At 41.2% G+C, this 22842-nt stretch overlaps 1 protein-coding gene across 1 annotated transcript in view; it reads right to left on the bottom strand.

Moving 5' to 3' along the window:
- Positions 1–22842, bottom strand: part of ATP8B2 (ATPase phospholipid transporting 8B2) — a gene marked incomplete in the record, with an annotated part of 2601455 nt that overhangs the window by 2488401 nt on the left and 90212 nt on the right. The window contains 1 exon segment of the mRNA XM_044080643.1: positions 19737–19804. Coding sequence (XP_043936578.1) covers positions 19737–19767 — 31 coding nt within the window.

Here is a 22842-nt window from a genome sequence, read left to right as displayed (position 1 = left end):
TCCAGGTTCATAATAACCTCAGGAGAAACTCCCAGCATAGGCTGGATGCCCGAAGATTCCAGTCTTACCTTATGCACCTTCTTCCCTAACAGCTGACCCTCTGGGCAGGAAGTTCCATCCATAGTATCTGCAGCAAGAAGTTTAAGATGCTGGTTCGCAAGATAAAATGAAAGGGAAGAAAGCCAACTACGAAGAGTTTTGGGGACAAATTGAACAAGATGTATGGTCGTGAGCAGCACCTAGGCAAAAAAAAAAGACACTTACTGTGGCGGTCTTTATGGGGAAATCAGTCTCCCACACTGGCATTTACCTTTGCTGGATGACATTAACCCCAAACAGCACAAAACAGAAAAAGTAACCAAAAACCCAACTGGGTACTTATTTAATTAATTTATTTAGTTCACATTTGTTAATTGGGTTAGTCCAACTGAGCACATGACCATTTTCAGAGAAGACCCAAGGAGAAAAGCTCCAACAATAAGTTTTATTTGCATAATGAGACAAATTAGGGAAGTAATTAAAATACAGCATAATTGTAAACATAGACAGAGATAGCATATAAAAATGTAGAAAATACATATGATTTGAGAACAAGTACAAACAGGAATAGGGAATTTGCAGTCAGGAAAATATTTGAGATTAAATATATTTGGTCAAGGCAGACCATGATCAGGAAGGAGCCTAACAGGAACAGATCCTATTTTTTTGGAAAAACTGTTTTACTTCTTTTTTGAAGCTGTTTGTGTGATGTTTCTCAAGTTAGATTTTCATTACAGATGATTTATAAAGGAGATTATCAATGTTCATTTTGGGTGTACATGTTTCTAGAAGAAGTTTCTCAGAACTGCGGAGGGGATGAGGGAGGAACAGCAGGTAACTAGACTGGAGAGAGAGAGGGACAGGCAGTGGGTTTACCAAGTATGAGATGAGTTAAATGTAGTTGGGATAGTTTTAGATGGTGGGAGAATTCAAGCCACTTATCTGCAACTGTGAGGACTCCAGCAAACAGGAGTAAGCACAGGAATGCTAACAAAAGGAAAAACTGTAAAAAAAAAACATACGGCGGTAACAGATAGAGTTAAAACAGTGTTCGGACTGGCAGCAAAGAAGTTCTGAGGATGGTATGCCTGAATGTCACCTTTATGCCCTACCCTACACAAGGAGTGTGCAGGTGATGTTCAGTGAACCTTAAAGCAACAGTACACTTTAGTAAATTGGCAAGATGGTGGGCTTCATGGCAGGGAATCCCATTTGTAAGGAATACTGCAGCAGTGAATGTAAGGACATCAATTGTCCTAGAGGTAATGACATCAGCTAGATGAATTCTGGAGTTAACAGGCACTCATGTAAACCTCCGTATCTTGTCTTTCACAAGGATAGGTTCGCCCTTAGAACTAATGCTTACTTTATTCCTAAGGTGGCATCCAAAGTAAACCTAAATCAGTCCATAAATATTCCAGTGTTTTCCTCCAGATATTCAAAGGAGAATACTTACTGTATAGGTTAGATGTCCACAGACAACTCAAGACTACAGATTCATAGAACAAAACAGTTCAGAAGAGACGATCAATCGTTCATTTTCAAAACCAAAGTTCAGGAAAGCAGTGGCAAAGGTTACTTTGGCTAGATGACTATGAGACTGCATCTTTGTCTACCATATAAAGAATTTACCCTTACTAGGTAAACCGAAGGCTCATTTCAACTACAGCAGTTTCTACTTCAACAGGCTTCACTACAGGACTATCCAGTGACCATTTGTGCTGCGGACACTTGGGGGCTACAGTACGCACATTTCTGTCTCACTAAAAGTTGGATGTACAATCCAAGCCATGTTCCTCCTTTGGTTCCAACATTCTCAGGAAATGTCCTTCCTTGATATCACCCCAGATGGGCAGCTTGGGATTCTGTCCTGCGTTTAAAACGGACCAAAATAGACAACATTGGATAGGACAGCTATGTACTTAACGTAACATTAGATCCATGTTGTCTGATTCTCGTCTGGTTCAAACTCCCTCCCTATGCCCCATTCTAGCTGGTCATCTATGGTTTTGAGATGACAGAGTAGATCCTTTAATCCCCGTCAATGCACTATCAAGCTAGTCTTAACCCACTCTTCAAAAGGTTGGGGTGTTCTATTTTAGGAGTCCTTTATATAGGATTGTTCAGGTATGACATGGGGGGGGGGGGCAAACTATCTGAACAGTTAAGGTGAAATCCACAAAATCGTGGGTAGGGGAGGAGTCAGAGCTCTGCATCCAAAGAAGCTTGAGTGTTGACGTGGAGGTCAGATCCAGTCAGATCCAACAACCCATATGACCGACCCGGATAAAAATCATAACTGAGGTAAAACTGGAATGGAGATCTTTCGAAAAGGGTAGGGGCAAACTACAATGGAAAAATGGGAATCGTGGGAACAAGACATACAAGGGAGGAATGAGGTTTAATAGATGGCAGGACTTAAATGAGCTATGTTATGTTTGAGTGAGAAAGATCGGGTAGATAAGTGATGTATAATGTCTGGAACTGGGAGTGTGTCACTGTGGTTTGTGATATAAACTGCTTGCAACTAGGATTGTGTTGGTGTGGTTTGTTTTCATTTATATAAATATAGGACTGTATGTAGTAAGTAATGGTTTAAATAAAGATGTTTCTTGTTTAAAAGAAAAGCAGGAATTGAATAATTTATGCAACACTGCTTAGGTTATATGATATATAGCAATACATGTGAAGTATAATATCTGTTTATGTCAATGTAGTTTGATTACTTTTATATGAATGCAAAATTGCCTAGGTCACAACTGATTTAAGTGTCGGGGGGGGGGGGACAAAAACAAACATGGACATAACATTATGGCAAGTACATAAATTTTGTATTTGCCACCATTCCTAGATCTAAGACATGCTGGACAAACAAATACACAGAATACTGTATAACCGGCTTCATTGCACAAAATTAATCAGACAGTGAACAATCACATTCTTTTATGAAACAGAAAAATGGGCTCACAATACTGGTATACACTTCAGTTAGGATGACTGCAATATAATGCATCTTATAAAGGAGAAACCTTCAATAGTCTGTGAGTCTTAACACATCCCTTGTAGAAGGCAATTAAATACTAAGACCTTTGTATAACTATGACTGCTAACTTTTCCTTGACATAAGCACAACTGATAACAGAGCTATGCATCAAATGGGAGGCAAGTTTATACATTTTAGTACAAGATATATATGCTTCTTACTGTACTATAAGGTATACTGTAAGGCCATTATCTTCTGCATTTACAACACATGCCAAATGAAAATCTGGCAAGAGTTCAAAGGGATTCTACTAAAAGCATTTTGTCATATAAAAGTTATAATTGTAACAGCAAGTGTAAATTTTAATTAATTTACAATTCATGACCATTACATCAAAAGTAAATGCCTACAAACTCTTTCATGACTCTAGTTTACAGACATTCTTGGGCATATTTAATAACTATAGATTTACATGAAGATACAATAACCTGAAATTTGTTTTAGATGGTAGGAGGACCAGCTAAAATAAGAGGCAGCGAGAATACAGAATCTTCTAAGAGTCAACTGGATTCCTGGACCGGAGAAAAGGTATTTGATCCATAAGACTAAGTCAGTTGGTATTCCTTAATGGCCATATATACTACACGTTGCTACACAGCTTATGGCAACTCATATGTATGAAGATCCCACAGCACTTATCAAAAAGATCAGGGGAAGCTTCTGAATTCCCTGAGAAAATACACCATTGTCAATATGAATAACATCTCTAGTCTCTCCTGAAGATAGGCCACTGATCTAGTAAACTAACCTTGTAAATAAAAGTATCCTGGAGACATCAATGTAGTAACCCACAAATTCAAAATGAGTGTTTAAAATATAATTTTAAAGGATTTAGCAGCTGTGGTCTTCTAAGCAATTTGCCACACAGTTCTCTCAGAATGCTCTACCAATACACCTTACACTCTTTTGTGTTATGGTGCTTTAGTACCATGAGTGCCCAATCTTAAGGCTTGCTCAGAAAATATCATCAGTCAACATTAAAATTGTACTAGCACCAACAATGTAACTGAAGGACAACCAAGAGACTTGAGAATCCTGTCAATTTATGCTGCCACTCTGCCACAGTTAGATAGGTTCATCCCCTCCCTCACCAATATTTTTTTTTAAACTGGTCTCAATTTTGGCTAACAAGTACAACAGCAGATCTACCTAGGGAAAAGAAGATCTGTACTTTCTTGGAAAAGCAGGAAAGGGTGCTGGCGTGGGATTTATTCCTTCCTTTGAAAGGTAACTTCTCAAAGCAAACAAATTCAGCATGGTTTTGAAGAGAGTAATTTTATATCCAAAAATCACAGAAGGCGGGAGAAGACATGTTTGTTTTGTGAAAAAAAGTATTTGCCCCCCCCTCCCCCCCAGTACAGGTGACCTCAGAGAAGACTATAGGTAGTTTAAATGGTGGAGTTTGCCCTCTTGCATGAAAGAGTTTTCTTGGCCATTCATTTGAGTATGATCACTACTTTATGCACTTATGGCTAAATGTTTGGGATTTTCTAGGACAGCAACCAGTGGAGTAGCAGCCTGATTTAATCCTATTTAACTTCGTTACTTAATAGAAGTTTTACAAGGTATGATAAGGGCAAAGTACAGTTTTGTACCTACCATAAATGTAGATGTTCGAGTGCATATACTGCTGCAGTCATTACACTAGGGTTATCCTGCCGTCAGGCAGTCCCGCAGTCGGCCGAATCCCAAAGTCTTGGTCCGGCGTCGGTTGTCGTCACTTCTTCCCTGACGTCAGTGCGACAGGGGTATAAAAGAGGCAGCCAACGCCATTTTCTTCAGTTTTTCTTGCCCCAGATGTCAGGTGCCCCCAACTAGGAAGGCAATACAAATAACTATGCAAAATACCTTAGTAGATCAACAATAGTACTAACTGTTTGCAAATACACCATATAGGCATGCATCCATTAGATGAACATGGAGTTATAACTAACACCCTGGTATGTAGAGGGGATGGTGGGAGGGTAACCTGGACTGCAGCAGTATATACACTCGAACATCTACATTTATGGTAGGTACAAAACTGTACTATGTTCATCATGTAATACTGCTGCAGTCATCACACTTGGGTTGAATCCCAAAGCTATGGATGGGTGGCTGGTACTAAACTGGGTTAGGTGAAGCTAGGATGCCCTGCAGAACCAGCTCTGGTTTTTGAGTATAATGGAAGGTGGTAGTGCTTGGTAAAGGTGTGCACTGAACTCCAAGTAGCTGCCTCCAGAATGTCCTTGGTTGGAACCCCCCTGAGAAAGGCTGCTGAGGTTGCTTTAGCCCTGGCAGAATGGGGCCTAATATTAACAGGCACTGCTTTCCCATGGTGCGAGTAGCAAAAACGGATACAATGTGCTATCCATTTGGAGATGGTCTGTTTTGAAATAGCCTTTCCTTGTGAACCTGCAGCATAGGATACAAAGAGTTGGTCAGTTTTTCTGAAGGTCTTTGTCTTATCCAAATAGTAACGTAGCGGTCTGTGAATGTCCAAAGAGTGAAGGAGACTTTCTCCTTTATTCTGGGGGTTTGGATAAAAGGTGGGTAAAATGAATGGTCTGACTCAAAGCCACACTGGATACTACCTTTGGCATAAAGGTAGGGTTAGTTCATAAAGAGACTCTGTCCTGATGGAAAATGATGAAAGGTTCCACTGCCATAAGTGCCTGTAGTTCTGAGACCCTGCGTGCTGAGGTGATAGCCAGCAACAGAGCTGCTTTCCATGACAAGTATTGTAGTTCTGCTGAGAAGGCTGGTTCAAAAGGAGGCTGTGTTAATTTTTCTAAAACGAAGTTGAGGTCCCAAGCTGACGTTGGGGGTTTTCTGGGGTATATTCTTAGCCCCTCTGAGAAACTGCCTTAGTAAAGGGTGTGAGAATATGGGAGGATCCGTATTATACTGAGCTGAAATAGCTGAAGCATGGATCTTAATGGATGAGAAAGAAAGGCCTTTGTGTAGCATCTCAGTTAAGTATTGCAGTATTTGAGGAATGTTTGGTATCCAAGGATTTTGGCCTTTAACCTGGTTCCATGCACAAAATCTTTTCCATTTGTCTGAGTAAGTTTTTCTGGTGCTGGGCCTCCCGGCCTCCAAAATGACATTCGGGACGTCCTTTGAGAGAAGTGTTGATTGATAATTCAAGGTATTCTCCATGCAGCTAAATTTAAAGTCCTGAGCTGACTGTGAAGGATCTGAGAGTTTTGCTGAGTCAACAGAAGTGGGAACTGAGGTAAGACCCATGGAGGGCTGTGAGTCAAGGTCCTTAGTAATGGGTACCAGTGCTGACGTGGCCAGTCCGGAGCAATGAGGATCATTTGAGGTCTCTCTGATCCAACTTTCAGTAATACCTTGGTCAAGAGAGGTAGTGGTGGGAAGGCATAGACTGTCAATGCTGTCCAACTGAATGATAGGGCGTCCACTTTCCAGGCTAGGGAATGATAAGTCCTTGTGCAAAATTTCTGTAGCTGGCAATTGCTGGGGGAGGCAAACAGATCTATGTCTGGGCGTCTCCACTTTTGAGTTATCATTGAAAATACTTGTGGGTGTAGTCTCCACTCGTGAGGATCTGCCAAATTTCTGCATAATTCGTCTGCCAATATGTTTTCCTTTCCTGGCAGGAATTGTGCTTGCAGTTGTACTTGGAAAGTTAATGTTGTGTTCCACAAGGTCATTGTCTGTCTGCATAAAGGGTAGGAGTGTGTTCCTCCCGGTTTGTTTATATACCACATAATTGTGGTGTTGTCTGTCCTTATTAGTAGTTGTCCTGGATGCAAGAGGCCCTTGAAGGCTGTCAGTGCATGTTGCACAGCTAGCATCTCCTTTTGGTTGACGTGTAGATGCATTTGTTTTGCAGACCATTTGCCCTGTCTGCACCGTCCTGCCATGTGTGCTCCCCAGGTGTAGTCTGAAGAATCTGTTGTCATAGTTTGGTTTGCTGGAGGTAAGACAAAAGGAAGACCCTTGTTTAACGGACATGCTTGAGCCCACCATAGGAACTCTTTTTGAAGGCAGGGAATGAGAGGTATACTTGTTTCGAGGCTGTGCCTGTGCTGAGTCCATACACTTTTCAAGTACCATTGTAATTTCCTCATATGCAGCTTTGCATGTGGAATTAGTTGAATGCAGGATGCCATGAACCCCACTGCCTGCAGGATTTTCCTTGCAGTGAGCTGGGTAAAAGTTGCCATCTTTTTGAAATATTGAGTCAGTTGTTTTTGCTTGTCTGGCATGAGATAAGCCATCTGGGCCGTTGTATTTAAGCTGGCACCCAGGAATATTATGTCTTGTGAGGGTATTAGCCTTGACTTCTTTTTGTTTACTGTGTACCCTAGGCAACTTTGCAGCTTTGTTACAAATGCCAGATGCTGTAATAGAATGGCCTTGCTGTCCGCTTGGATCAGGCAGTCGTCCAGATATGGATAAATTTGTATTCCTCGTTGTCTGCAGTATTCAATTACTGATGCCAGGCATTTCGTAAATACTCTGGGCACAGTAGATAAGCCAAAGGGCAATGCAGAGAATGGATAGTGCGTTGTACCTGCCAAAAATCTGAGGTACCTTCTGCAATCTTGTCTGATAGGGACATGCAGGTATGCCTCTTTGATGTCCAACGTTACCAGCCAAGACTCCTTGCCCAGCATGGGAAGAAGCTGCTGTAGTGTGAGCATTTTGAATTTGGGTACCTCCAGGTAAGTGTTTAGAATTGAGAGGTCTAAAATGGGTCTCCAGGCTTTGTCCTTTCTTGGTACTAGAAATAGTCTTGAGTAAAAACCTTGACTTTGCTCCTTTGTAGGTACCCTTTGAATTGCTTTCATATCCATGAGAGCTGAAATTTGCGTTTGTGCCTCCGCCCATTGGTTTGGAGGCAGATTTGGCATGCCTCTCATCCGTGGTAAAGTGTGAAAATGAAATCTGTAGCCTCGGGTAATAATATCCAGAACCCATTTGTCCTTTGTTATGATGTGCCAATTTTGTGGAAATAGAGCCAGTTTTCCTCCCAAAGGTGCTGCCAGAGCAATTTTGCTTGGCAGGCAAAGAGGGAAGTCATTGTGTTTGTTTCCTGAAGGGTTGAGATCTTTCATCTCCACCTCTTTGAGTTGTTGTGTGCCATTGTCTAGGCCTGAAAGAACCTTGTGGCTGGCCTCTGCCCCTTGGGCGTCTGTACCTACCCCTTTGGGGTTTGTCTGATGCAGGAAAGGACCAGATTTTTGATGGCCAGTTTCTGCTGAAACGGGGAGGTTGTACATGTAAACAATCTTTAACTGTCTGCATAGATTTTGCCTTTTCTTCCATTTTCTTTAAAACTTCCTCTGCTTTGACACCAAATAACACATCTTTCTGCAATGAAGCATCCAATAACTTTGCTTTGACATGTTCTGGTAAGGCTTGCTCTTTTAGCCAAGCATGTCTACGTATTACAGATCCTGTGACAGCTGCTCTACATGAGGCTTCCAATGAATCAAAACCACACTGTAAGGTATGCTTTCCCACCTGTTCTGCTGCATGCAGCAAATCCTGCATCTCTTTGAAATCAGGTTGATCTGTCTGAGGGATCATTTTCTGCTTTAACTGTGTAATCAAGTACTGCTGGTATTTTAGCATGTGGAATTGGCAGTTTAAGGCCCTCATGGCCAAAGTGGCAGACGTATACACTTTCTTCCCCCATCTTTCTAATGCTCTGGGATCTCTTTCAGAAGGTAGTGGATTCTTAGCAGTAGAGGCCTTAACCCTTTTGGGACCCTGGGAAATGGTTTCGGGGTCTGCAACAGGGCTTTTATATAGAAACTTATGAGAATCAGGAACTCGGTAGTATCTGTCTGGTTTAGCTGGTGCAGGAGGTAAGGAATCTGGGTTTAGACTAGATTCGGAGTAAACATCATCCAAAATGTCTAAAACTGGAGGAACTGCAAGGGGTCTATGCTGTGGGAGAAGAAGAAACTCACGGAGTCTTTTCTTAGAGTCAGAGTAATCTTTGTCTTCCCAGTGGAAGTGTTCCCTCATGGTGTGTAAAGTTTCCCCGAAAGAGTAGTCTTCAGGGGGGGAAACAGAGGGAATGGACTCTTCAGCATCTGAGTCTTCATAAGGAGGGAAGGAATAATCCTGGTCCTCAGAGTTAGCGGAGGAAATGGATGCTTGGTCAGAGGAAGGATAATCTTCCTCCAGTCTAGGCCTTTTGTCAGGAGGGGGTTGTGAACCCCTGATAAGGGTAATTAAATACTCAGCCATCTTAAGCATCTGTTTTTTTAGGCATAGGGGCCTGTGGGGGGGGGGGGGGGGACTGTGGACCCGGTTTCCTAACTTTTAAGGGGGCTTTAAGTTTAGCATAAGACTTAATAGAGATAGTTGTCGGTTTGAAGACACCTTTTGAAACCAAAGGCCTGTCCAAAATCTCCTGATCACCGTCAGGGTTGGCGTCCGAGGGGTGAGATGGAACCAGTTCCTGAGGCCCAGCTGATTCGGTCTGGGAGGCAGTCAGAATCTAAATCAGCGGTAGTCAGGGGCTGCGTCGGCGCCTCGCTAAAAACCAGAGAACCGGCGGCAGGCCTTGCTGAGGCTTCGGTATCTGGTCTTGGCCTTGGTTGCCTGTCCTTATCCTTGCGTTTTTTAATCATTGCTGATGTCAGTTGATCCGACGACATGCTATAATTAAGTTTTCTGCCAAAATAATGTCGGGCGAAATCTGCCCGATGCTTGATTGTACGTTTGTTGAACCTAGCACAAAACCGACAACCAGAGACGTCGTGGTCTGGGCCTAGGCAAGGAATACAATAAGAATGAAAATCCTTATGAGGTATTTGCTTCCCACAAGAAATACAATTATTAACTTTGTCTGACATCGATCTGAGGCAAGAAAAGTTTCCCCAATGGGGTACTTAGTTTTAGAGAAGACTTCGGGCTGAAATTCGATTAGAAAATCTCAGGAGCTGGCCGACCGGCACTTGCGAACAGCTTCTGCTTCAGGCACCGCGCGGCAAGAAAGACTGGAGAAAATGGCGTCGGCTGCCTCTTTTATACCCCTGTCGCACTGACGTCAGGAAAGAAGCGACGACAACTGACGCTGGACCAAGACTTTGGGATTCGGCCGACTGCGGGACCACCTGACGGCAGGATAACCCTAGTGTGATGACTGCAGCAGTATTACACGATGAACATCTGCTACTTGTATAAAGTTGCACCCATGGGCTGCATACAGTTTCTGCATTTGATCTCAAGACATTTCCTTTCATACTCTTTGGAACTTTTACAATGCAGGCTCTTCTGCTTAACGAGTATGCACTGAAAAGCATAACAACCTGCAACGAGCTTTAATGTGCAAGTGACTTCCACTTACAGAAACTTGTGTTTACAAGGTGTAGTTTAATTATGACCATTCAGCTAAAAATTAAGGCTACTGATCAGCTTACACTGGCTTGTGTTAAAGAACACCTCATCTGTGTCCCTAAATGGCTATGTGCACAATTTCTAGTTAAACAGATGCCTGTAGAAGGGCACGTACACACTGCTCAACATATCATTTTGCTTTCAGTTCTGGAGTGGATGCCCTGACTATGCATTTAAAACTTAGAGAAAATATTAAGCAAAGTCAAACACTTTTAACCTCACTTGTGTACAAAAAAAGGCATGTAGAGGACAACAGCACCACCACCCACTGTACACCTGCTACTAACCATGCTACATAATGCAAATGTTCCTTACACAACAAAGTCTTGAACTAAGAGTTTTCATTCTTCAGCTAGCTTTTATTATATTTCAAAGCTTTAAATTACAATTGCAACAATGTCTGCCCGTTTATCAAAAATAAAATGTCTGCCCATTTATCCTTTAATAAAAAAAAAAAAAAAAAAAAAAAAAAAAAAAAAATAGATGACAAAAATCTTAAAGGTGAAGCCTGTGAGGGATATAAAGGCCAAACCGTGTTATACATATTTAATGCAAAGACTGTGGATGTGAAGGAACAAACTTCCAGTTGAAATCAGTCATCCTTCTTGTTTACTTAAACTGCCAGCTATCTTTTGAACATTAAAATATCCCATTTTAATTTTAAGCTATAAATGTTTATTTTCTGTAGTACTACTGCAATAGCAAGCATTAAAATGAAATTTGTGTTCCCAGTAATGTCAATCCACCCAACTACCTTCTCCCTATAGGAGGTCAAATGTCAATGATAATGACAATGCACACACAGCCATAGCAACACAGTGTGGACATGCAGCAGGGAATTATGACTTCAAGCAAAGACAAAAACTAAACAAAATCAACAACTAGAAGAGATGGCTAAAAGGAAACAATTCATACAGTTTTAATCCTAACTATAAAACCGGAAGCAACAACAGATAAAATACACCACAATAAGGAACTAGGAACTAAAAATGTTTTTTTTTTCAAAGTTTTCTCTATTCCTACTTCTTGCCTGTTGCTTTTTGCTACCTGTCAACCTAGACAATTAACATAAAAGGATATCGGATACTTCCTTTATCTGCTGTCTGCCTCAGCATGTTAACATTTACTTTAATATTAATCTCCTTCCATTATTAACCAGGTCAGGTAGGAACAATCTGTTTATCTTCAAGTGTGCATTTTGGCAGCCTGTCAAACGCATGGCACTTCAACAGACTACAACATGTGCAAATGAAAAACAACCAAAAGTAAGGATTCTTTTTAGCTAGCATAGGAGATGCTACCATCACACATACTTTAATGAATGAGAATGGTTCAAATATTTTCATGACAACATAGCAATTTCTATGTAACTTAATTCTTAAATTCTTACAGTATTCAAGATGGTCAACTGTTTATACTAGCATAGTATGCTACTAACACATCTGGCTCTTCAATTACTCAGTTACTTCTGTTTAATCAGATCAACATGCACAGTTTAAAAAGTTTAAAGTGTGATCAAAGAAGGAATAATTACAGGTGCAAAAGAGAATGTACTTAAGACTATAAAGCACAATTCAACCACCTTATGAGAATAACCACTGGTTTTATGGGTCAGAATTGGCTATGGAGTTATTTTTTTTTTTTTTTTTTACAGGTGCCCTCCCCTCCAGCAGACACTTAAATTTTCTCTGCCAGTGAACAAGCAACAGTTTGTAACTGATGGCAAGTAGTACAGTTTGTTTCGCTCACAGGGGAAGATGAGCAAAAGGCAAGGTAAATACCAGCTGAGAAAAAAAGCAGTGTCCAAATGTCAGTCATTCAGAGCCAGAAAGCTTGGGGAACATCTGGCACATGATGTAGGTATGACTTAAAAAACAACTGGTTAATGTGATGGTTTGATGAAGTGCATGACACTAAACAGCTTAACTGTGTTTGATCACTCTGACTGGTATTTATCTGCTGTGGTGGTATATTTCAAGCGTTTTGGGGTTTTTTTTGCGCATTCATCTGTTTTTTTGATCATTTGTCTTGAACTTCTAATCATAAAAAGTCCCCCTTTTCCTTTATACTCTGTACTTAATATTCTTTGTTCAACATATTTACTAAATATTTCTACATTACAACTACTTAACACCAAAAAAGTTTCCATTTGATTACGACAGACAAATGTAACCTGTTGTCTAAGGACTCTCATTCTCTTCCTTCCAAATCTATTCAGAGTCCCATTTATCATGTATGTCATCTAAAAACACAAAGCAATTCAGTCCCAGAAATACAAGAACCCTTTTATTTGTATAGTCTTAAATTCTAGGGGCTCCATTATCATTTCACAAAAAGTAATGTTTTGTGGGTATTCATAACAGGTTACTAAGCTAAATAGCCCTACAGCCCTTAAAAGCCTAGCCATATTTATCCCAAGTTTCCCCAATCGTCGGTGGTTAGGTGAGTGACGATCAGAGAGGTGAGGGTCTATGGTAGTTGATACCAACTTCCTCTGTCCAGGAGAGACATGGGCACTGCCCCACAAGTGTCACCCATCCCTTGATCTAATCTGCGTTTCAACAGGGTCAGGGAGGGGCTCTGTTTCATGGGAAATGGAAGCTTGTTCCAGAGAAGTGGCAGTCTCTGGGAGATGTATCCATCTCTCTAGTTGACCTGTTCATGTCAGAGGCTAGCTTAAGATCCCTGGAGTGAGTGACCCTCCTGCAGTTTGATTTACAAATGTGTAGTATTCCCATCAGTGCCAGTTCAGAGACTGCCCTGTAAACCAGGCACAGTTGACCTTTTAGCAACCTGTAGGAGACAGAATACAGCAACATGGCTTTCAGTCATTCTGTGCAGGACTTGTTTTGTGTACACTGTAATTTCTTCATGAGAAACCTCTGTGGTCTCTCCAATTCTTGCAGGTGTCTGGTGAGCTACAAGCAAAAGGGAGCACTGTACTCTAGTGGTCTGATGAGGGCAGAGTATAATGGAATTATAACATCCTTAGATCTAGATGCAATGTCTATTTTTTATTAGATGTGCCACACAGGATTTCCTTACTACAGTGGATACGTGTGGCCAAAGTTCAGATTGCCTTCAACCCAAATACCCAGATCATGTACCACTGGGTCTACACTTAGGTGGGTGCTGTCTATAATGCAATTAACAGGGATGTCAGCTTTCCCAAAGGGAATACTAGTGCATTTCTTTTTTGCATTTAGCTTTAATCCATGGCTTTGGCACCAATCATATGTCTGCATTAACCCTGTCTGCAGTACATTATCACTATGGGACTCAATGATTGCTCCCAATTTGCAACAATCGGCAAACTTGGTCAGCTGCAGGCCGTCCAAGTTTCCCTGGACTTCTGAGAAATAAATTCCAAACAGTGAGGGGCCCAGCACAAAACCCTGTGATACGCCACTGGTGACTGCTCTTTTGCTAGAGATGAAGTCACCCACTTTGAGAGTTGTGTCCTGTCGGTGAGCCAGTTGGCTACCCATAAGTTAATACAGGGGTTAGTTCCCAAAATGGGAGAGTTTCGCTATAATACCCAAGTGAGGGATTGTGTCAAATGCCTTGGCTAGGTCAAGATAGGAAGTATGCACAGTCTTTCCCTCATCCAGAACCTTGGTGACGTTCTCTAAGAAGTCAACCATGTTTAACAAGCATAATCTACCATTAACGAATCAGAACTTGGTTGGAGATTACCAATGTCCTTGTTAATAAGGTCCATAATGATTCTTTCCATGGCCTTGCAGATGAGGCTAGTCAAGCTTACGGGCCTATAATTCTCAGACTTGGTTGAGGGTCCCACTTTGCGCAGAGGGATTATTGTTGCCACTCTCCATTCTGCCGGAACATAGCCAGTTCTCAGGATGTAGTTAAACAGGGATCCAAGTAGGTCTGCTACGTCATGTTTTAAATAGTTTAAAAGGCAACCTGGTATGTTGTCTGGTCCCACTGATGCAGTGTTGGCCTTGGAAAGTACCAAGACGATCTGCTATCTTGAGATAACAGGCTGAAGAATGGTGCCAGTTATACTTTTGGCGAAGGACTAGAGGGGATGGGAGGGTGATGTCTCCAAAATGCGTCAGCTAGCAGGTTGGCTATTACTTCCAGCTGAATATTACTTCCAGCTGAATATGAGTGGTGCCATTCACACCCAGTTCAGCTCATAGCCGGGCATTCCCTTTTAGAAACTGGACGTAGTTAAAAAATGCCTTGTGATTATCCTTAGCTAAGGAGACAAGTTTTGCTTCATAATTAGCTTTGGAGGACTTGACAAGATCTCAAATGTGTTTAAGGTAGAGAGGGATTCTTCTGCTGAGACCGTTCCCTCTTGCTCTTGGACATTACATTTCTTTCTCGTGTGGTATAGCCTGTTTATACTAGGGATCCACCAGGGTGGCTTGTTTTTACGGTAAGGCCTGGTTTTAATCCAATTAGATATAGCCGATTCTATACAACTGCTTAAGTGGTTATAAAAGGCATTGATGTACACCTCTGCATAGAAGTCTGTGTCATCTGTATTCAAGGGGGCTTTGAAAGTTCTTATACCATCAATTAGTATGAAGTAATCTGTCTTAGAAAAATTCTTAAGCATTTTTTTTTTTTAGCTTGCTGGGGTATCTGGTCTTATAATTACATCAAGCGAGACTGATTTATGGTCTGATCTGATCAGGGATGACATCACATGGGGGGGGGGTGTAATGCTTTCCCATGTTGGTTAGTACTATGCCCAGGACATTTGAGCCTCTTGTGGGTGTGCTGAATAGCTGTTCCAGAGCATTTGCAGTAACAACGTCCAAGAGCCTCTGAGCCAGCATGTCTACATTTTAATTATCCTACCATCAACTGGGAAATCACCCATGAGTAAGGTTGTTGGGCTGTATGGCAAGTGACTCCAGTAATTCAAGGTATGCTTGTCCTGTTTCATGATGGGGGACGTATAGCATGCCCCCAATATACTTAGGCTTTTCTTCCAGCATCTGGCGGTCCATTTCTTTTATTTTCTGATGCCAATCTGAGCAACATCTGTGCCCTCTTCACCCAACAATCTTTCTGCAAACAGCTTTTCTACTTCCTTGGATCTCTATACATGCATGAGAGGCATTTTTCATGCCTCTTTTTCTTTGTTTTCCAAAAAAATCACATTTGCTTCTATAAGCTTAAGCAACTTCTGCTCCAACAAAAGCCCATGGAATTTCATAGTTTTATACGCAAGCACTAGGCTAGTTGCTGTAGTGGGCCATTTTTAGCCTAACCAATTTCCCTCAAGGATGAGAATTAAACCCTGTACCTTGTATCTGTGAGGTAAACACCTAAACCATTACAAACATCATGTGACTCTCAGCAATTTCCATGGCAATGCAGATCATAAGAACTTTTTTCTCGCATGCATCTTTTTTTTTTCTGTCATTCCTGCTGGCCATTAGCCCACCTCTACTACTCTGTCTCGCATTTATTCCTCATTACCTCTGGATGTTGTGTGTGGTGTGTGTGGTTAAGTATATGCTGGGCTCCCCAGTGTCTACCAGAAAGCTGCCTAAAGGCAAGCCACTTCCAAGATATCTAAACCTCTGGTTGAAAGTAGAGCAAAAATATGGCAGTCATTCAAGCAGCCACAGATGATTATGCCTGTCCTAGCCTACCTACTGCTTACTGTCACAACCTGACCTTTAGGAGCTCCCACACTGCTGCCTCACTCCATGAGCATGTTGCTATGCATTTGCCAAATGTGCCTGCTGCACACAGCTTGGAGGGGACAGCCTGACTTGTTTTGCTACAAGTCTCCTGCTTCCACTGCTAGACTACAGCCACACAAGGACAAATCTGCCTCCCTCCAACTTGGATGGGTGAGTAGCTGTCGGATGCTCACTTTCATTCTCCCTTCCAGCTCCTCTAGCAACTGAGTCACTACTCTATCCATAGTCAACTGGGTCACAGGCACTGTGTTTTTATTTTTTTTAAATGCTTTTATTAAAACAATTTTATTAAAGTTATCAGTTACGACACAGGCACACACATCAATAGAAAACAAATACTGACATTTCTTTTGGTCACAGGCTCTGTGTTATGGAACTACTGTTGGTCTATTATGTTTGACCACAAACACATTTTCCACTAGTCTGAAGTAGTCGGTGGATCTAATCTCAGCAATGCATCTCTCAACATTTCATATATTTATTTCTCATTGAAGTCCATCTCATTTTCATATATATGCACATGGAAAAAGCAAAACACCAAGACAGAGGTTCACCCAATGATGTCACAGGCAAAAAACTGGGCAAGTTCTCCAATGCCCTGGACAAATTGCCTAAAGTCTAAATACCAGGCATACCTCTCACCCTGTACAGATTTTCACAGAATGTCCATATTTTTGCCCATATTTTTGATGCGTTTCTTATAAAATTGCAGTTTTCTAACACGTTACTGGCAAATCATTGAGGGATGAAGTCAGAAAATAATGGTAGACATTTGAGTTTCAGACACCATACCCTTCAGAATATTCATGCTAATGCAAAGAAAAGAAGTTATGCGCTAACTATAACATTCCATCTGTGTTGTCCATTTTCATTCTTCCTCAACGAATGGTGTTCAGATCCAATCCTTGATCAAATTCTGCCATCTTCTATAGATTCTAGGATCTGACTCTCAGGCTCCTCCCTTACCCGTAATGCCCCTGCCCACTGCAATACCTCAGATCCAATTTGGTGCTACCATATGTAATACTACTAAAAATATAACAGTGCTATAACAGAAAAGGTAATAGATGAAAGATCAGGAGCTGAAACAGGAACTATGGTTCCTATCAGCAATTGTCTTAGGTCTATCCCAAAGACATGAACATGGGGAAGGAGGGAGGGAAGTTGAGGAAGAATGAAAATGGATAACACAAATGGGACATTAATAGTGAGTACATAACTTATTTATCTGATGGTGTCACTTTCATTTGTTTCTCAACAAATGGGACAGAGTCCCCAGCTATGGCAATGTTGGGTGGCCTTCATGGAAGGATGTTCCTGATAACTTGGATGGGTGAGCAGAACTAAAAGTAGCTCTTTCTGCAGATGATGTCCAATTTGTAATGAGGAATGAAAGTATGGGTATTAGATCATGTGGCAGCTGCACAAATGTCATCAATGAATGCTCTAGCCCAAAAAGCAGCCGATGTAGACGTTGACCTTGCTGAATACACCTTTGGTCATCTTTGTAAAGTTATGCCTCTCAAGAAATAAAGCATAGAAGATGCAAGCTGTTATCTATTTAACCAGTGTAGTTTTTGAAACTGGTTTTCCCATTCTATTATTAGAGAAGGAGACAAATAATCAGTTCTCCTAAATCCCTTGGTCCTGTGAAGGCAAATGCAGCTATGTACATCTAGAAGATTAAGAGTGTATTCCCCTTTATTTTCAAAATTAGGGAAGAAAATTGGCAAACTGATCACTTGACTGATGCTGGCTTCTGAGGCAACTTCTTGTCAAAAGGATGGATTTGTGCAAAAAGTACTCACGAGTTTGTGAAAATCAAATATGAAAGTTTGGAAGGTAGTGCTAGGAGGTGCTATGAGTTCAGATACTCGTCTTGCAGAATTAACAGCCACCTGAAAGATGGTTTTCCAGGAAAGAAACTTGAGATCTACTTTAGTCGATGATTCAAAAGGGAAAATGTACTAAAGTTTGGAAAACCACAGTCAAGTCCCAAGGTGGAGTGGGGACCTTTATTGGAGTTCTAAGTAAAAAGCCTTGCATAACTTAGATGACACTAAAGGAGAAGCCTCATCTCCGATGTGATAGCTAGACATGGCTGCTAACTGGGCTTTCATAGTGGAAAAACTTGTCCCTTCTTGGAAGAAAGAAAAAAAAAAGGTAAGGAAACCAAGACTAGCAAGAAGCAGAGCGGTAAAAGGATCCGACTTTCTCTGAGGAGCCCAAAGAGAAAACTTGTTCCTTTTGTTAAGTCTTCCTAGTCGAAGGTTTAGGAGATAAGACTAGGATTTACAACTTACATCGTCAGTATTGTCACCTACTGCTGGAATGCAGTTTCTATTTACTTATTTATTTTATATAACTAAATAAATAAACAAACTGCATTTGATTAGTAGGGGATGATGCCGATGATGAAAGTTGTAAATCTGGTCTTTGCCAACAAAGAGAGAGAAACAGGCTTGAAAGTATCCACTTTAAATATCCATCTCACAAGAACAAATATTACAGAAAATAGGGTCATTTACTGTTAACAGGAAACCAAAATTAAGTCAGAGTCATCTACACAGATGTCAGAGATAAGACACCAGTCTGTAGGGAGAAGTCTTTTCTAATGAGAGTTCCCTAGCTTCTCAAAGCAAGGTTTTGAAAGGTCAATCACTATGGGAGTACCTCAACTATCCCACAGCATCAGCTACTAGTACTTAAATGATACATGGTGTGTACCTGCTAGCGTCTTCTGAGGTTATGGTAAAAGCTCTGAAGTCATGTTCCATCATGACAAGAAAGTACTTAAAATTAACAATAGAATACCTCAAGTGCCCCCCAATGAAAATAGCAGATTACAGCTAGGGAAAAGTACTTTTCAAGGGCGATTTTTTTTTTTAATTGACAAGCTTTAGTTTCCCAGGGGCATATATTACATGTTACTTCAAATTCACCAGCATGAAAAAGCTATGTACTAAGAGTAGGTTTTATTAAAGCTGTGGCAGGAATGAATCCTTGTTCTTAACTAAAGTTTCCATATGGTTGGCCTGATGCATACGCATGACTGAAAGTCAAAGTAAAGATGCATCTAAGATACCCAAGTTGTCAAATGTATTCTAGAATTCCCTCTACAGGAACCAACATGTGCTGAAAGAAAGAAATGCAGACACAATAAACGCCTCCCTCTCTGCCAACAAGAATTTTTATTTAAGACTCCATCAGTTTAGATTCTTAACTACCCTCTCCAACAGTAAATCTTAATTTAAAACTATTGCAGGTATATACATAATGGCTAGTTACCAAATCAGCACGTCCATTGTCGCATAGTCTATTGTGCAACTTGCATACTGTGATATGACCTTTTATAATTCTTGGGCCCGTGTAATGTAGCATAGTAAACCATGCTCTGCAAATAATATGCCCAATTGCCAGTATGTGTTGATAATGTGTAAAAATTTTCTGAAAAAATATCATAAGACAAAAAGTTTCAATTCCTCCACTCCTATCAGTTCATCGAAACATGCAACCAAGAAACACAACGGAAATTCCATGGGGCTGCATTAACAGTTGTTCAGTGTTAAATTCTAAATAAGGTAGTAACTCACCTGGGGGGCGCTTCTTCCCACACAGCTCCATTGCCACGATTCACAGCCAATCAGACCCATGAGACTGCCTGCAGAAACAGACATAGTTCAGACACTCAAAGTCATGCCATTCTTACAGGCAAGCAGGATTACATAAGACCTACATTAAAACAGTGGTTTACCTGCAGCAAAAATGCCATTCAAAAGACCGACAATATCTCAGCTGTTCAATGATTTATCAAATGTAAGGTAAGCCTCTGTTTCAAATCCATTTCTTCAAAAACCTATATAAACACCTGCATTTTTAAATGGATTTAGATTAACAAAGGGATACAACTAATTTTGACAAGTGGATAATACACTATTCTCAGAAGGAGGCCGATATTACACCACCTAGCCATTTACTCAGACTAATTTAAAACCCAAGTAACAGCGTAAACGTGAGCAACTCAGACCAATAGAGCAATGAAGTATATATCTGTAGGAAAACTAAATATAGTCAAAGCAATGGCCATAAATAGTACAGTTGTGCATGTCCTACTTACCTGTAACAGTAAATGTTCAAATTTTACACTGCCTCAGTGGCATATGGGTTCTATGCCTGTGCTCAAACCCACACTGGCAGCTTTCCAAAGTTCAGAATCCCCTCCACTGACCGTCTGTCATAGGGGATTGGTGAAGTCCCTCCCATCAAGGGAAGCCTAACCCCGATCACAGAAGGTCAGTTACTCAGGCTTTTATAATGCCAAGTAGGAAGAAGGACTAGAAGTAAGAATTTTCTGAAACCAACCAATTCACAGTCACAAAACACCAACACAAACAACCAAAGCAAACCAACACAAGGTTGGATACCAACGAACTATATACAAAATAAGGAGGATGGCGAGTGGATGCTACCATTATGGCAGTGAGAAATTCGAACATCTACTGCTACAGAAGTATAGGGCTGCAGTGGTCAGCGTTGTTGCCTCATAGCAAGAGGTTCTCCGGTTCGACACTCGGCTGGCTCACTTTCTGTGTGGTCTGCAAGTCCTCCCTGCAGTCGAACGAGTTTTAAGACATGCAGTAGGTGCATGCACGAGTGTACCTTCTGTGAAGGTTGGGCGCTGGGCTAGCAACTCGACACCATAAAAACTCCACTGCCAATCAATCTGCAGACTGGGGATCTGCTGTGGTGACCCCTGCCAGCAGGAGCCGAAAGACCTTTTTTTTTTTTTTTTTTAATACTGTTAGTAAATACAACTTACTCAACTGTATTATGTTTGTTATTCAGTCTCTCTCAGTGACATATGGGTAGATTGCAAAAAGCTTACCCTACCTGAAAGGAGAATGGTCCTCACAAAGCCTGCTATGGAACTTGAGAAAAATCCCAGTGTGCAGCACTTTGTAAATATATGCACAGAGGACTAGGTTGATGCCACTAGAATGCGTTTAAGAGTCCACTCCTTTCCAATATTGATGCCACTAGAATGCTAAGAGTCCACTCCTTTCCAATATGCCACCAAAGAGAATAAGGTTATGGTGGAATGCGTCAACCTTGCCTGGAATAGCTTTACCCCAGTGAAAGTAACAAAAACACAATTGGCAGAACACAACAAATGAGCAACTGATTGCTTAGAGACAGATTGATCCTCCTTAGCCCCTGAACAGGAAAGAAACAACTGTTAAGCTTTCCTGAAGGGCTTGGTTCTGTCAAGGTAGTACCCCGAGTTGCCTGTGCACATCCAAGGTATGAAGAATCTTCTCTCCCTCATTTTTAGATTCTGGAAAGAAAAATGGGAGACTGATGGCATGATTCAGGGTAAATTCAGAAACAACTTTTGTCATGAAAGGATTAGTGCATAAAACAATCCTGCTCATGTGAAGAATCCAAATAAGGTTGGCCCACCATGAGAGCTTGCAACTCAGAAACTTGCCTTGCAGAATAAGCAAAACAGTTCACCAAGTAATGAACATCAAATCATCCTGATGAGCAGGTACAAAAGGAGATAAGGTCAATTTTTCAAGAACAAACCTGAGATCTTAAAATGAGGAATTTGCTTTTGATGGGGTATCAAGTGCAACACGCCTTTCATAAAATGATTTACCACAAATGGAGACAAAAGAGGGTGATACCTGAGCAGACAAGCAAAGATGGCCGCAAGATGTACTTTGATAGATGCATAAGATAAAGCAATGTTAAATCCAAAGGGTAAACACCACACTGGGCTCCGATATCGATTAGGCAACACCTACAAAAACTCTTCCATACGTAAACATAAGATTTTCTAGTTACAGGTTTTCTTGCTTCCTTCAGTACCAGCTACACATCCTGATGGAACAAGTGCCGAAAAGATATCAAGATAGAATCATTTAGGCTATCAGTAGCAATCGCTCCAAGTTGGGTAACACCAGTTCCCCTGACACTGAGGAGATCCAGAGTGTGAGGAAGCTTTTTGTACTGCCCTTGGCCAATTCTATTGAAAGGGAGAACACACTGTCTGGGCCAAGAGGGCCACTACAATGACCTCCGGTAATTCTGAATCTTCAGAAGTACATTTGGTATCAGTGTAAAGGGTGGAAATGCATGAAGGAACATTCGCATTCATGCTGTCTCCAATCATATCTACACGGATGCTTCGAACAGTTTTTCAGCTGTGTTTTGAAGGGTGGTGAACAGAATTATTTGAAGTATTTCCCATAACTGGACCACATCCAGGTAAAAGGCAGACCTTCTTGCTTCCAATAGTACATGCTTCACGTCCCCAGTAAAAAAGGTGCCTAAAAGGAATTAAGACCCTACCCTATCAACCAGGCAATCAATTGAAGTTGACGGATGTTGAGGTGCATCAAACATCCCAGTTCTTGCATCAGCAGATCCAGTCTGAGGAAGCTTGGGGTATTTGCCCCTGGGCGTTTCAAAATGAAGGAAGGGAGAAAGTATACAGTAGTTGTGTACATTTACCATAAACATAGATGTTCAAATGTATTCACCTTTGTAGTCATAACCGATGGGATTTCCTGCCACGGAAGTCCTTGGCCAGACCAACTACCACAGAATTTTCTCCTCCTCCAGAGATCGGGGATGCCCTGAACAATGTCAAAATGTCTGGGAATAAAGGATGTCAGCTGGCACCATAACCTCAGT

The sequence above is a fragment of the Protopterus annectens genome, chromosome 8.part0, assembly GCF_019279795.1.
Source record: "Protopterus annectens isolate FY-2018-M chromosome 8.part0, PAN1.0, whole genome shotgun sequence".
Classification (NCBI taxonomy): Eukaryota; Metazoa; Chordata; order Ceratodontiformes; family Protopteridae; genus Protopterus; species Protopterus annectens.
Note: the sequence above shows the minus strand (reverse complement) of the source record. Positions and strands in the feature narration are given on the sequence as shown.